General features: G+C 45.2%; 1 protein-coding gene across 4 annotated transcripts in view; it reads right to left on the bottom strand.

Annotated features, from left to right (window-relative positions):
- Positions 1-17,231, bottom strand: part of LOC125446853 (SH2 domain-containing adapter protein F-like) — a 209,065-nt gene that overhangs the window by 49,574 nt on the left and 142,260 nt on the right. For 3 of the 4 annotated variants that reach the window (XM_048520776.2, XM_048520775.2, XM_048520777.2), the window contains one exon: positions 546-717. In XM_048520776.2, the coding sequence (XP_048376733.1) occupies positions 546-717 (172 nt within the window). Of the gene's footprint in view, positions 1-545; positions 718-11,640; positions 12,675-13,451; positions 13,574-17,231 lie in introns of those variants that run through there. The other variant, XR_007246472.2, reaches the window with a different exon arrangement.

Here is a 17,231-nt window from a genome sequence, read left to right as displayed (position 1 = left end):
CACACATACACACTCACTCTGTCTCCCTCTCACACACACACTCACTCTGCCTCTCTCACACATACACATACGCATATATATGCACACACATGTGCACACATACACACGTACACTCACTCTCACACATACACATGCGCATGCATACATATGCAAGCACGTATGTACACTCACTCTGTCTTACTCTCACACACACTCACTCTGTCTCCCTCTCTCTCTCACACACACACGCACACACTCACTCACTCTGTCTCTCTCTCTCAGACACACTCACACATGCACACACACACACAGACGAGTATGCTCACATACACACGCTGCACACACTCACAAACATGCACACACGTACATACATGTGCACGCGGACACCCACAGACAGACACACACACACACACAGACACACACACACACACACACACACACACACACACACACACACACACACACACACAATCTTATCAAAGCCACTGCCTGAACAGTTTCCTCCCCACTAGCCCAAGCAATCTTTGAGGGTTTGATGGATGATGATGGATTGGTCATACACTTACGTCTGGCTCCCAAGAGGCAGGTTCGGCTCCACTCTCTCTCCCAAAGCTCCACCGAACTCCAGGCTTTGATGTTTGAGAGATTTGAAGTTGGGCCCCGACAGCCTGGTCTGGTGCCGAACCTTCTCTTGTTTTGGAGGCGAGGGTCGATTCTTGTTGTTGCCGTCAAACTGAACTGGAAGGAGGAAACAAGAACAGCTCACTCCACAAATCAAACACCTAGAGGGGCAACAGCTCTAACTGAAGAGTGCGATGGAGGGACAATGCACAAAAATACAAACCTCCCCCTCAAAGATGCCCGATGGCCACTGATAGAAGACCAGTTGATCCTGCTCCATATCAGCAGCTGGCAGACTGTGGGAGGCTTCACTAATCGTGCCCCTGCTCATTAGTGTCACTCTCCTTTTCACACACACATGGAAATATTCTGAATCTGATGGTCTAGAACTGATACTATCCCTTCTCTAGCCATGGGGACCTCTGAGACCGGTTGCGGTGACCTCCTGGGCTGCTCCAACTTGGGGTCACATCTTCACCAGCCTGTGACTCTCACAAGAAGGTGTTTCACACAAGAAATTAGAATCATAGAATCTTTACCGTGTGGAAACAGGCCATTCGGCCCATCAGGTCCACGCTGAACTTCTGAGGAGCATCCCACCCAGACCCATCCCACCTACCCTTTCCCTGTAACCGTGCATTTCCCATGGCCAATCCACCTAGCCTGGAAACTATGGGCAGTTTGGGGTGGCCAATCCACCTAATGGGGGTTGAGAGTGGGCAAGAGGAGCCAACTGTAGCAATGGAGAGGTTTAAGGGCCGGAAGGGGTGACACATATGGAAGGGTCGAGACCCTGGAGAGATCTGAACACAGGGACAGGAATTTTTAGTTAATTCTTAAGGGTCAAGGCCCCCCATTGCTGACGTTTCCTGGAGCCCCAGCTCCCTGTGAGCATCCACTTGTGGCAGAGAAAGAGTGAATTCAGAGATTCAACTGTTTCTGCGAAGCTGGGTGGGAAGCACCAGGCACAGTCAGGGTCAGGAATCTGTGCTGGTAACACCATCCTCACCAAACATACCTCCCAACTGGTCATCGAAACCTCGGTGAGCTGGATCCAAATTACAGCTGGGACTCTCAACTGCTGCACAATAAACTCAAAGAACTAAGGATGTTGTCAAACTTGAAATGGTGCAGAAAAGATTTACAAGGATGTTGCAAGGGTTGGAGGGTTCGAGCTCTAGGGAGAGGCTGAATAGGCTGAGGCTATTTTCTCTGGAGCATCAGAGGCTGAGGATTGACCTTATAGAATTGTGAGGGACATAGATGGGATGAATAATCAAGGGTTTTTTCCCCATGGTAGGGGTGAAGTTTTAAAAGGGGCCTAAGAGGCAAGTTTTTCCACACAGAGGGTGGTGCGTGTATGGAATGAGCTGCCAGAGGAAGTGGTGGAGGCTACAATTACAACATTTAAAAGGCATCTGGATGGGTACATGAATAGGAAGGGTTTAGAGGGCCAAATGCTGGCAAATGGGACAAGATTGATTTAGGATATCTGGTCAGCATGGACGAGTTGGGCCGAAGGGTCTGCTTCCGTGCCGTGTGCCTCTATAACTGTAGATGCTGGTAAATAGAAAACCAAAACAAAAATTGCTGGAAAACCTTCAGCAGCGTCTGGAAACCGAGAGCAGAATTAATGCTTCAGCTCCAGTGACCCCACCTCAGAAACTGTCCTTGAATCATCTGGTTACTCTCCTCTGAACACCCCGGGACGTTATAGTGCTGTGCAGATGGAGCTAAAACAACAGTGAGGCATTTTGCACACTGATCCTCCCTTTGTCAGAGTCGATCCACTATCCAACGTGCCCCACAAACCTAGTGTGTCACTCTGGTCTGCTTTGCACACATTCCCGGGGTAACTAATCTGCAAACGATCTGTGACATCCCTCATCCACCTACTTCCAGCTCAATCCCTCTTCCCTGATGCCCTCCACTTTGCCCCCTAAAAGATATCAGGAGATTTTCAGCTGAACTAATGGCTGAAATATTGAGATTTTCTTTCCTGATGTCACATTTTAAGGAATTCCTTTTGCTCTTGAAATTTCAAACCCCTCTTCATTTGTTTTATGTCTGTAAATGGAATATTTTAGCGTAAGCCTTAGCAGCCACATTACAAAAATCTCCACTTTCATCCACAGGTCTTCATTTATTATCTGTGTTCCTGAGTCTAGCAATAGATGGGATCCCTCAGAAGAGGAGGGACTGAGAAAGAGAGCTGGAAGGTTTGAGCAAGGGAACAGCAGAAGTCGAAGCAGGTGGGAGTGAAAGATACAAGTGAGTTACTGCGGATGTTGAAAAGTCTGAAATAATGTCGGTACGAGATGTTAGGGAGCACAGAGATCTCAGAGAGCGCTAGAGGAGGTGAGGGAGGGGGGAGATGGAGCGTGAGAATTATTACCGGCTCCTTTAGTAATTGAGACAATGGAATGTGTACCCCAAACCCATGATGTTCAGCTGAAGTGCCCACTCACTTCACACCCGAGTGAGGAGCTGATTCTGAATTTTACAATCCTTATCTTGTCAGGGGCTAATTACTGGGTGGATCCTTGAGGTGCTCCTACAACAGCTGGAATTTAAAATATGCTGTGTTCGAGGTAAATTGCCTTCAACATGTCAGGACAACTGACGTGTAATAAAAACACAGCTTCAGAAACATGTCAACCCATTCATTGAGCATCCCTCAATCAGACAGTAAACTCTAACTACATCAGATCAGTTGTCAGAGAAGGAAATGAAATTCCAAAAGATTTCTGCTCTGTTTCTGACATTCCTGGGTTCCCTATTCAAACTTATTTTCTCGTGGGTGTTGCTGGCTGGGCCCAGCATTTCCTGCCTCATCCCTAGTTGCCCTCGAGAAGGTGGGGGTGAGCTGCCTTCTAGAACTGCTGCAGTCCACCTGCTGTTGGTTGACCCACAATGCCATTAGGGAGGGAATGCCAGGATTTTGACCCAGCGGCAGTGAAAGAGCAGCGATATATTTCCAAGTCAGGACGGTAAGTGGCTTGGAGGGGAGCTTGTAGGCGGTGGCCTTCCCATGCATCTACTGCCCTTGTCCTTAAGATGGAAGTGGTCTTGCATTTGGAAGGTGCTGTCTCAGGATCTCTGGTGAATTTCTGCAGTGCGTCTTGCAGATAGGACACACTGCTGCCACTGAGTGTTCGTTGTGGAGAGAGTGGTTGTCTGTGGGTGTGATTACAAGATTCTATTTCTTGGGAGCACAGAATGTTCTGCTGATGCCAGGGTGCATTCAGTTTGTGGGTTTTTTTTTCCTCCGTAACCGTGTCTATAGGGTCCAGCTTCATTTCTACCTGCAGGCACCCCACTTCTCACGTGCTCGTGGAATGGTCTACCAGATGGAGTCACTCCAGCCGCTGTCCTACTGAAGGAGTGAAACATCTTCAACCAGTATTTGGCAGTTCCTCTTGATCAAAATGCTCCTTCGCCTTCTCTCCATTGCACCTCAGTGATCGTGCATTTCAGGTTGGGCCATAAGTCGGCCATTCAGCCCATCAAGTCTGCTCCACCATGGCTGATGTGTAATTCCTCAAATCCGCTTTCCTGCCCATTCCCTAAAAACATCGGTTCCTCCATTCAAATTAAACCTTAAATACACTTAACCATTCCACCTCTACATACCTCTGCAGTAAAGAATTCCACAGTTTCACAACCCTCTGAGAAATTTCTCCTCATTGCTGTCTTAAACCCATATTCTGGGATTGTTTTTGTTATTCATTCACAGGATGAGGGTCTTGCTGGCCAGGCAGCATTTATTGCCCACCCCTAATTGTCCAGAGGGCAGTTACATTGCTGTGGGCTGTGGGCTGCGGAGTCACGTGTTGGCCAGACCAGGTACGGATGGCAGTTTCCTTCCCTAAAGAACATTAGTGAATCAGATGGGCTTTTCCTGACAATCAATTCATGGTCATCATTAGATTTTTATTGAATTCAAATTCCACCATCTGCCATGGCAGGATTTGAACCCAGGTCCCCATAACATTACCTGGGTCTCTGGATTATCAGTCCAGCGATAATACCACTAGACCATCTCCTCCCCCATGCCCTGGACTCTCCCACAGGAGGAAACGCCCATTCCACACCAAACCCTGTTAAGACTCCTAAGAATCCTCCATGTTTCAATGAGGTTGATTCCCACGCTTCTATACTCCAATGAGGAAGACTCAAACTCCTCAACCTCTCCTCACAAGACTGTCCTTCCATTCCTGGAATATGCCTTGTGAACCTTCTCTGGGCTGTCTCCAATGCAGTCTACCCTTCCTTAGATATAGGGCCCAAAACTGCTCCCAGTATTCCAACTGTGATCTAACTAATGCCTTGTTTAGTTTTAACAAGGTTTCTGTGTCCATCTGCCTCAAACACCCTCCTTGAACAACTCCCGCTCATTGGAGCAGTTAGGATGAGGGTTTTCACCAAAAAGAGAGAAAAGAAAAATTCACACCCACGTCTTATGGGAGCAAAGTTAGGAAATGAACCTGTGCACACAAACAGTGGCAGATGAGAGATTTCTGAGATTTACAGGTTTTTGATAATCAAAGGGCATTCAGGCTAAAGGTGTGGGATGTGGAGTTAAGCCTCAGCTCTGCCATGATCTTACTAACAGTACAACAAATTTGAGGGGCCGAAAGACATGCTCCTATTTCTATAGAAGACCCTCCTCAAAGCCAGTCTGAATATCTGCCTCCTGGGCTTGATACGAAACTGGTTGTAGATTGAGCTGCCCACAGGAAATACAGCCCAGTATCCCTCAGCTCACTGGAGGGAGGGGGCAAGATGGAACAGGTCCTGAGGGAGCTTTCTTTATTCATTCATGGGAAGTGGCCAGGCCAGCATTTATTACCCATCCCTCATGCCCAGAGGGCATTTGAGAGCCAACTACATTGCTGGGGGCCTTGAGTCACATTTGAAGATTAACATTGTCTTTCTTGGTCCAGGAGTACTGGGGGAGGGGGGCTGGGATTTGTTATTTCTCTGGAGTGTAAGTACATGTGTGTGTGCAAATGATTGTGTGCATTGGGTCAACGCACGTACTGGTGTATGTGTGGATGTAAAGCTGGGTGTGTGCATCAGGGTGTGTCTAGGGGTGTATGTTTACAGATACATGTGTGTAGGATTGTGCATTTACACACAGGAGCACATCTGTGTGTCCACATGTGCACTTAAGTGCATGTGACAGAGTGAACAGGCGTGAACATGATTGTGTTTGCAGTGAGAGTGAGCAGGCGTGTGTGTGTGTACATGGTGTGTAAGGAGGTTTGTGTGTGAGAGAGCAGGTGTGAGTGTGCAAGAACAGGTGTGAGTGTGCGAGAACAGGTAGTGTGTGAAAACAGGTTGCGTGTACGAGAAATGGCTGAGTGTGAGAGAATAGGTATGATTGTGCAAAAACAGGCTGAATGTGGGAGAACAGGTGTGAGTGTGTGAGAACAGGTGTGAGTGTGAGAGAGCAGGCTGAGAGTGTGAGGACAGGTGTGAGTGTGTGAGAGCAGGCTGAGAGTGTGAGGACAGGTGTGAGTGTGTGAGAGCAGGCTGAGGGTATGAGGACAGGTGTGAGTGTGTGAGAACAGGTGAGTGTATGAGAACAAGCTGAGGGTGTGAGGGCAGGTGTGAGTGTATGAGAACAAGCTGAGGGTGTGAGGAGAGGTGTGAGTGTGTGAGAGCAGGCTGAGGGTGTGAGGACAGGTGTGAGTGTGTGAGAGCAGGCTGAGGGTGTGAGAACAGGTGTGAGCGTGTGACAACAAGCTGAGGGTGTAAGGACAGGTGTGAGCGTGTGAGAGCAGGTGTGAGTGTGTGAGAACAGGCTGAGGGTGTGAGGACAGGTGTGAGTGTGTGAGAACAAGCTGAGGGTGTGAGGACAGGTGTGAGTGCATGAGAGCAGACGTGAATGTGCGCAAACAGATTGAGTGTTCTAGAGTAGGTTTGAGAGGAGACATGAGTGTGAGAGATGTGTGAGTCCGCAATAGTAATCGTGAGTGTGAGAGAGCAGGTGTGAGTACGTGAGAATAGGCTGAGTGTGTGAGAGCAGCATGTGTTTATTTTTCACTTAGTACCAGCCTGCTCCAACTCACTGTTATTAAACCCTTTTGGTTAATGAGTTTCTTTCACAGCTCAGATAAGGGAGAGAAAGAACTGTCAGGGTCCTTTGTATTGGATCAATCTAATACAGATTGAATGAGAGCTGTGCAGAGTGGTATCATTAACCTACAGGTCAGAAAAACACTTCCCGCTAGAGAACTGAGACCTTCAGGAAATCACAACCAGCTCCTTTGCTGGATTGGGAAGTGAACTGGAATTATTCGGAACGCTGCACCTTGCCAAGGCTTTGTTTCTAAGCTGTGGCTGGAACTGAACCTCCAATCGTTTTAACGAACTGGACATAAAATCCTCCTTTCGGCTCACCGAAGTCTGGAGCGTGAGCTAAAGAACTCTGCTACTTCTTCAAACACTCCCAGGGACAGGGACAGCACAGGGTTAGATACAGAGTAAAGCTCCCTCTACACTGTCCCCCATCAACCACTCCCAGGGACAGGGACAGCATGAGGCTACATACAGAATAAAGCTCCCTCTACATTCTCCCCCATTAAACACTCCCGGACTGGGACAACATGAGGTTATAAACAGAGTAAAGCTCCCTCTACATTCTCCCCCATTAAACACTCACGGACTGGGCCAGCACAGAGTTTGGAATTTCTTGGGCAGGCTGATATTTTCTGATCGAGCGACATTTTCCAAGATCCATTAAGCTAATAGAAAGGACACATCAACTGAGTAGAATTCATTTCATGTCTATCCATTGAATAAATCCTGATGGCAAACTTCTGCCCCAGTTTGCAAAAGGAAGTTACTGAGGAGTGGAAAGTTCTGGAAAGGCCCTTGCAGTGTTTGAAGGGCTCTGAGGGGGTGGGGAGAGTGGGAGATGAGGTGACAATGTCTATGGGATCCTCACTGGGACAGAAAGCCTCTGCATGTAAGTCACGTACAAAGCTGTGGTTTAGGTAGTTATCCTCCCTAAAACAGATGATCTGGTCACCGTTGCAAGGCTGTTTGAGCAATCTTGCTGTGTACAACTCGGTAACTGTTTATCCTACATTACTACAGCAACAGCATGTCATCAGTAACTTGACTGGCTTCAAACCGCAGAAATGATACAGCTCAGAAGGGTGCCATTCAATCCATCTTGCCCATGTTGACCCACTAGACACCCAGCTGCCCTTTCCAATGTCAACTTCCTGCATAAGGGCCATAGGCCTGCAGCTTTTAAGGTGCAGATCTAAGATGAGTCTTAGGGTCTCTGCCTCCAGCACCAACTCAGGCTTTGGCATGTTGTGGGTTTGTGTGCCGCCCTAGTTACACGGAACGTTTTCTTTCTTGCAGCTTTTCACTTGCTGGCAGACAGAGCTTGCTGTTCTTGTGCAATTCCGTCAAGACTTTTTGCTGCTTTCCCACAAATCATCGCAATCAGGATCTGCTTGCTGGTTTCCTGTGTTTTTTTTTAAAATTTCACCAAGAAGTTATGATGTGAACGCAGTAAGAAGGTACCTAGTGAATGCCGACTGTCTCCCAGTCTGCATTCTGGCTGGGTCCAGTCAGTGAATATGGAAGCACAGAGTCATGGAGAGAGGAGAAGGAGATTTAATCTGTTTGAGTGCTCAGATGATATCATCATTCAAAGGTTGGGCTTTGAATGGTTTGTGCATGTTCTAAACAACAGGCCACGACCCTATCACTGACATTTAGCTAATGGGATTAGGTCCTGGGTTTTACTGGAGCCTGCATTGTCCCTGTATGAGATTCACTGGCCTTTTCTGATTAATTTTGCTGAATGAAATTTTTATGCACTTCATGTTCTTGATAATGTTTCTCTTTTCTGCCCACGTCTCTTCCAAATCCCCTCGTCTCACCTTCTCTCCACCCCTCTCCATTCCTGCCCTCCTATACATGTCTCCTCCTTTCTCTCCATCCCCTTCCTTTTCCACATATCCACGTCAGTTCTGTTCCTGTTTCTCACTCACCATCCACCTTCCTCTGCCAGATAATCCCAACCATCAAACAACTTTCACAAGAGAATTATCTGGGAGGCACAACAGTGAAATGTAGAGAAACGCACACAGATACACAGAGAGAGAAAGAGAGAGACACTCACAGAAAGACAAGGAGAAAGACAGAGACACAGAGTGAGAGAGAGATAAACAGAAAAACACAGAGACAAAACACATATGTACAAGACAGTGTGACACAGACAGAGAGAGGTACACAGTCAGACACACGCAGACAAACACAATCAGTCAAATGCACTGAGACAGACAGACAGCTGGACAGTCACACATACACAAGACAGTGTTGCACAGACAGAAAAACACGCCAACATAGAGAGAGAGATCCAGAGAGAGACACATACACACTTCCCCTTCATGAAGTTATGCTGACTCTGTTTTATTTTACCATGTATTTCTCAATGCTCTGTAATTACATCTTTTCTAATAGACTCTAATATTTTCTCAATAATAAGCATTACACTAACTGGCCTATTGTTACCTGCTTTATATCTCCCTTCCCTTTTAAATAAATGCATAAATGAGAGGTACATTCAGAGCTACAATAATGTTCAATTGAGGCATTCGAAAGGGCACTGAGTGTTTTGTGTTAGGTTGTAATAGCAGGGATATGGGGACAAGGCAGGAGATTGACATTCGAGCTGGTAGAAACATGATGGGCTGAATAGCCACTCTCTGCGCTGTAATAATTTTGTGATTTTGTAAAGGAACCAATTAAAGGCAGCTCCCTGTCATCTTTACCAGGTCAGTTAGAGACAGACAATAAAGGCCAACCAAGCCACCAGCACCCACATCGTGTGAATGATTCAAAGAAAACTCAATGCCTTGCCCTAAACGTTCTCCCCATCTCTATTCCCTTGTCTAAAAATGTTATAGAACACATCCTCCACTGCTAAATCATCAGCTTGTTTCATTTCAGTTGGAATTATGTGAAGTGCCTGTTTCTTATTCACTCCCTGGGGGTTTCTTGAATGTTTGGAAATATGCAGGGCTGGTGGGAGATCTTGTGGTACAGCGGGTAGCGTCCCTGTCTCTGGGCCAGGAGCTCTAGGTTTACGATCCTACACCGGGATGCATTGACAACAGAAAGGTGCATTAGCAATGAGACTGAACAGCTCGATTATAAACCCTCCCAATAACCAGCTGGCCGGCACGGAGACCCAGAGAGACATTTGGTCAGCCAACCTCCAATAGTCTTCCCAACTTTCCTGGACCCATCCAAAGGAGGTCCATAACCCATCAGCCTGGAAGCAAGGCCAGACTTGTCCAATGGTTACTGAGCAGTTCTGGAGTGTGGGTGCACATGGCAAGATGCAGACAGGTGCAGCTAATTCTCCCATAGTCAAGTTTTCTCCAATCGATTCAGGGAAATGGGTGTCACTGCCTGGGCCAGTATTGAGTGCCTGTCACTAATTGCCCAGAGGGCTGTTCAGAGTCAACCGCATTGTTATGGATTTGGAGTCACATGTAGCCAGACCAGGTAAGGGGTGGTGGGCTCATTTCCCTAAAGACTATTGGTGATAGCTGGGTGACTGGAGAGGGTTCAGAAGAGATTTACCAGGATGTTGCCAGGTATGGAAGGTTTGAGTTATAGAGAAATGCCAGGACTGTTTTTTTAACTGGAGCGTAAGAGGTTGAGAGGCGACCTTATGGAAGTTTATAGAATAAAGAAGGGTAGAGGTAGAGTTTATGGCAGTTGTCTTTTCCCTAGGGTGGGGGATTTCAAGGTAAGGGGGCATGTTGTTAAGGTGAGAGGAGAGAGGTGAAATGAGGGGCAAAGTTTTTGCACAAGGAGTGGTTCGTGTATGGAATGAACTGCCAGAGAAAGTGGTGGAGTTGAGTACAGTTACAATGTTTAAAAGACATTTGGATAAGCACGTGAACAGGAAAGGATTAGAGGTCCAGTAGTAGGCAGGTGGGACTAGTTCAGTTTGGGATTATGGTCAGCATGGACTGGTTGGACCAAAGGGTCTATTTCCATGTTGTATGTCTCTATGACTATGACTATTGTCATCATCATGGTCACAGTCATTGATCAGCTTTGAATTACTTTATTATCTAAGAATTGAATTTGAATTCCACCAGCTCCCATTGGCTATGGGTCTGGAGTCTCCTGTAGGCCAGACCAGGTAAGAATGGCAGATTTCCTTCCTTGAAGGACATTAGTGAACTCAATGGGGCTTTCACAACAACCGATGATCATTGTCACAGTCAGTTTGAAATTCCAGACTTTATTATCGAATTGAATTTGAATGCTGCATGTGGTGGGATTTGACCCTGTTTGCCCACAACAACAGCCAATAGCCTGGATGACTATACCAGCAACATTACCATGACAAAACCATCTCCCCCAACTCATCATAAGACGCTGTTCAGAAATGTTAGGGCACACGTCTGAAGCAGATGGGAACTCTCCTGGCTCAGAGGCAGGGACATTATCACCACAGGAGCCCTTAAAATGTAAAGGACTATTTTGCATATGGATGCTACAGAATGATTAAGGTGTAACAGTCTATTGTAGATGTAAGCGATTCATTTACGGATAAAATCCCTCAAGGATTTTAGATTTTGTTTCAAGGTCATCATTAGGCCTTCAATTCCAGATTTGTTTTTAAATCGAATTTGAATTCCACTATCTGTCATGGTGGGATTCAAACACAGACTCTTCAAATATCATCCTGTCTCTGGGTGAGCAATCTTGTGTTGTATCATGAAACCTTCACCTCCCTGTGTAGTTCAGACTCCCACATGACAGATAGAGGAAATGGTGGAAACTGAATGGCTCTTAAAGGGCCCACCAGATAACGTGTGAGGAAGAAAGCAGACAGTAATCAGAGTGTTTAGGAGTCACTGATTCTAACATTCCAGTTGCAGATTAAAGCTAGGAATCAGTCTGTAGCAAAAACATTCAGTGTCAAGTCGAAAAGAAAATCAACAGGAAAAGTGCAGAAAGGTCTTTTTATGAAAAATAAATTATTTATTAGATACAAATGAACGTGCGTGTCACATGGTTACAGCAGACCATTAAGAGAAAGGATTACATTGTGGATTTTCTCTGTTGGCAGAGGTTTAGCATGCTCAGAACACTGTAAAACTTCGCACTGTTTAACAAGGGAAACGAGACCCTGGTTAGTTCACACCTAAAGACATGCAGACAGAGCAGAGCAACTAGTTTAACAACACATGGATGAAAACCACTCACCAGTGAGTATCTACAGCCGCTATATCAGTGTGGGGATGTCATGCTTTGGTTCTTGGGATGGTCAAGCTCAGGAATTCAGACCAGCAGAAGAAGCCAGGAGGGGACAATGGAGGGTATTGAGTGTGGGCAGTTTCAGGGAAGGCAGCTGTGGGGCTATCAGGATGGGCAGGATACTGGGGGTAAATGATGGCCAGCCTAAAGCTTACAAACATGCCTCTTTTTAAACTTCCCTCCCCAGGCTTCTGCCCCCTGCAGTCAGATCTGCACGCCACAGTTCCTCTCCTGGACCTGACAATCCTCACTGGCAGAAAGTCAAGCTGGAAAAACAGAAATGTTAGGAAAGGTCAGCAGGTCTGGCAGCATCTGTGGTGAGAAATCAATGTTAACGTTTCAGTGGCCCTTCTAAGGTCATTCCACCCAAAATGTTAACTCTGATTTCTCTCTACAGGTGCTGCCAGGCCTTGCTGAACTTTTCCAGTAATTTCTGTTTTTGTTTCTGATTTATAGCATCCGTGGTTCTTTCAGTTTTTAGAATGTTAGGATATTCTACTTTAAAAGGCATCACAGCCCAGGCCACTCCACCGTCACCATCCGGCTGCTGTCGTCAAGCGTTATCTCTGCTGGAAAATGTGGGTGTAATAATTGACCATGGAAGGCCTCACAGTTGAGCTTAACACCATCCATAATCAACATCCATTTCCAGGTGCGTCCAGGCCCAGTCTCTTCACTGGACAGCAGTCAAGGATTTGATGGATGTAGATCCTGACAAAGGGAATCCAGTCAGGAGTAAGTTTCCACTTCTATTCTTTCTACAATGTTGGAACACAAGGCACTGAGTGAATTGTAGGTCCCAAATACCACACTTCCCAAAATTTGAGATCTACTTGATTACAAAATATGGTTTGGATGCTAATTACAAATACTAATTAAATGGGTTAATTATATATGTTTACTACAATTACTAATTAAACACATACGCTAATTTCCAATACTAACTCCATATATTTATTGGACATACTTTTTTAAATATATACCAACTATATAAAATGGCAAATGCTTATTGCAATTCATTACTCAATACAAATGTTAAGTACATACACTGATTATCAGTCTTAACTAACTACAAATATTAACTGGCAAACTATCCGTGGCTTCGTTCACATTCAGCTGATGGATGTAGGATTTTCTGACACACAGAATTGCAATGGAATTAGCATAGATGTATTGGTTGCCTGCTCCATAGTACCACTTAGTGGCCAAAGGTTGCAACTGTGATGTGACAGTTGACATAGCTAAATTCAATGTGAAAATACTGACTGAAATTAAAAATGCAAATCAGCAATCAAAACTCAGCATCTGGAAATAAAGTTTGTGGAACCTGGCTAGCACGCCCTCTTTTAAAAAAAACCCGAAATCACATTCAAAAATAAATACACAGAATCAAAGATAAAAATGCAAGTTAAGGCTTCCTTTTCTCATTGCTGAATTATAATTTAGCTCTCATGCTCCTTGTTCAGAGAAACAAAAATAAGCCACAGGCTTAACAATACAAAGAAAAAGACCTGTATTTTTATAGCGCCTTTTACCTCAGGATATCCCATTGCACTTTTCAACCAATGAAGTACTTGATGAGTTGCACATTATTGCAATATTTGAAATGCAGCAGCCAATTTGCACGTAGCAAGCTCCTGCAAGCAGCATGGTGGATCTGGGTGAATAAAGAATACATATTGGCCAGGACACCAGAAAAGTAACCTCAGTGCCCTTCTAAAACACTGCTACAGGATTCTTTACATCCATCTTAGATAGTCGATGATACTTTTAAGTCCCTCCTGAAAGGTCGCTCCTCTGACAGTGCAGCAGTCCCTCGGTACTGCTGTGGACCATCAAGGTGAATCACATTAAAACAAAACCCAACTTCTCTCACCAAAATATCAAATACCATCACTTGAGGTAAAAGCCTGGCTTGGCACTCGATACCAAAAATATCAAATATTATATTCTATTAGTAACATTTTGTTTCACAGCTGATCTCTTTCTGGTCTGTTTTGGCATGTTGCTATACTTATTCTGCATTTCTAATGTACTGGACTGATACTATAGGGACTGCATCATTGTGGGGAGGGGTACATTCATAATGTGGGAGAATTCGGAAGGTTATGATTTGACAGAATGTGGCTGTTGACAGGGCCCTGCCCTGTAAAAGGGTGCCCTGATACACAAAGGGATGTGCAAAGAATTGTCTGTGGTGCTGATCGGTTCGATTGAGAACGGCACATAAGCATTCTTTTGGGGATAGAGGGCTGTTATTCAACCTTTATTAATCTCGCACCCCACTGCTCTGTTCCGTCACTGCATCTGCTTATCCAGAGTCTTGCTGCATCTTTTCATCCTTCCCTTCGCCTCACTTCCCTTTGTATCCTCCAACTCTGTCCAGAAGCAAATCAAATCCCCTCTTATTCCGATTTCCACTTTCTACTTGCTGGTCCGCCTATTAAATTGTACTCTGTTTTTGACAAACGTGGCACGTAATACTCTTAATGGCGAGCAAGTGTTTCATACTGGGGCTGGGTGAATGTTTATGTCTGCACATTCAAGAGGGGCACTAGTCAATTATTTGGCTAAGAAATAGTGTGCAGAGCAATGGGGAGAAGGAAAGGGAATAGAACTGATGTGGAATGATGGGCTGAATGGCTTTTTCCTGCACTGGAACAATTCTGTGATTCTGTGCTGAAATTTGAATTTTTTAAAAAATTGGAATAAAGAGTTGGACTAATGGTGACCATGTAACCACTGTCGATTGTTGTAAAAACCCATCTGGTTCATTAATGTCTTTCAGGGACAAATACCTGCAATCCTTCCCTGGTCTGGCTGAGAGGCGATTCCAAACGCACAGCAAACTGGGTGACCTTAAAGTGCTCTCTGGGCAGTAAATACTGGCTTAGCCAGTGATGTTCACATCCCATAAACAAACACCCGAATATATATTTGCAGCAATGATATTAGTCACCTACAAGCTCACTATCTGAAGGTGTGGCTGACATCAAAAGTGGCTAAGCATTTACGGGGAAGCTGGATAAAAAGCTGATGGAGGAAAAGGGCTGGGTTGGTGAGGGGGGTGGTGGAAGATGTGGTTGGACAGTTAACCCAGTTGGCTAGATGTGTAGTTAATGGATTGAATTCCTGTTCTAGCTGGGACCTACCACGTCATCCTACCCTTAAATCACAGTACGGTTCAGTAATTAATCATTTAGGACTCGCGTTCATCAGAGAATTGGGAAGACAGCAGAAAGAATAGCTAGGTATACAGTTCGACCTAGAGGGATGGTCTCATATTCCCCCCTTCAGCAGCCGTGAATCCCCTGCAGACCATTCCATTTCCTTTGTGCAGCTCAAGTCACATACATTTAGTAATTCCATCAAATATTCACCAGTCAGTCAGACTACTAAACCTGGTGAAGGGTGGGCCCGATGGGCTGAATGGCCTGTTTTACTGCTATAAAGTTGATGTACTATTACATGAAAATGACATAACAGGAGATTCAGTTTAATAGAAAAGTGCAGAGAAAGCAGAGACAAATATTGAAATTCAGATGATGGCCTTTTGGAAGGCAGAACTTTGGGTCAGAATCCTGGAATTCCCTCCCTAAGGACAATGAGTCTACCTACAGCATATGTACTGCAGCAGTTCAAGGAGGCAGCTCACCACCACCTTCTCAAGGGACATCTAGGGATGGGCAATAAATGCCAGCAATGTCCACATCCCACAAATGAATTTTAAAACAAAGATTGAGAGGAGGGTCTCACTGATAAGAACAGAAATTGGCTCAGAGTTGCTTGCTTCTAGTTACAATTATAATATCCAACTGTGCTTTCAGACTAAATCTTATTCCAAGCTTGTGATCCAGGATTTGGAATGTTATTACAGCTAGTGTGCTTATACATTTGGAGTAGATAGTGTAATTTTAAGACCAGGCGTCTGTAACTTATGTGAACTTTTGGTGCTTACAACACTCTACGTGAGTTATCAGGTACAGAAATTTCTAGAACACAAGCAGCAAGCTTAACATTCTCTGCAAATTTACTCCAAAACTCAATTACCTGTTGGTCCGAGTGAGGAACCCCATTCCCCAATCTCACTCCAAATCTTATGGTTTTAACGGGGATTTGAACCCTTCACCACAGGAATGATCCAAATTAGTTAGCTGTAATGGCTTGAGATCGATTGGCTGTGATCTAATGTAAATATTGAATCTGAAGCCAATTGAGTGATTCAGACAGGACATTTAATTAAGAATCACATCCCATTGGTCCAATCCAGTTCCTCCAATGGGATCACACAGACTCACACAGTGCATGAGGCTTTTTAGCCCATTGTTCCTGTGCTGGCTCAGCAAATGAGCTCTCTCCTTAGTCACACTCCCCTGCTTTTTCCCCAAAGCCCTATCATTTTTGAGCGCTTATCCAACACTGTTTTGGAAAGTGAATATTGAGTCACTTTCTGCTGCCCTTTGAGACTGTGTGACGCAAATCATCATCACCCCAACGTGTTTAAATGTTCGTCTCCACTCCAGTTCTTTTGCCAATTCTCCTAAAACAGTGCTCCCTAGTTACTGACAGACCCTTGCCAGTGGGAATAGCTCTCTCTATCGCTGTCCCTCAACATCCAATCTTGTTGGACATATCATGACCACAATGCAACTCATCAAAGTTGAAGGATGTCAGTCAGTGGGTGGGCGGGTTGGCTGGGTGGGCGTGAGGAAGAGGCAAAATGGGGCAAAATAATTTGTTGGCACTGTTTACTCTCCAATCACAGAACAAGCAGCCATGTGCATGTATGCGTGAGTGCGCGTCTATGTATTTGTGTGCATGTGTGAGCATTTGTGTGTGTGTGTGAGTGAGTGTGTGTGAACAATTGAGTGTAAGTGAATGTGTGTTATGTGTATTAGTGTGAGTGAGCAAGTGCAAGAGTGTGTACATTCTGTGTGCATCTGTGAGTGTGAGCATAAGAGTGTATATGTGAGTGAGTGTGAGTATAAGTGTCTGAGAGTATGTGAGAGTGTGCATGTGAGTGAGTAAGTGTGTCAGTACAAGTGTGTGTGTGTGAGTGAGAGAGACTGTATGAGACTGTGCCTGTGTGAGTGAGTGAATGTGTGTGTTTGTGAGTATGACTGTGTGTGTGTGTGTGTGTGTGTGTGTGTGTGTGTGTGTGTGTGTGTGTGTGTGTGTGTGAGAGAGAGAGACTGTATGAGACTGTGCCTGTGTGAGTGAGTGAATGCGTGTTTGTGAGTATGACTGTGTGTGTGTGTGTGTGTGTGTGTGTGAGAGAGAGAGAGGGAGAGAGAAAGTGTGTGTGTGAGTGAATG

Source organism: Stegostoma tigrinum, chromosome 36 (assembly GCF_030684315.1).
Source record: "Stegostoma tigrinum isolate sSteTig4 chromosome 36, sSteTig4.hap1, whole genome shotgun sequence".
Lineage (NCBI taxonomy): Eukaryota > Metazoa > Chordata > Chondrichthyes > Orectolobiformes > Stegostomatidae > Stegostoma > Stegostoma tigrinum.
The sequence above is the reverse complement of the archived record's forward strand: the minus strand, read 5'-3'. Positions and strand labels throughout refer to the sequence as shown.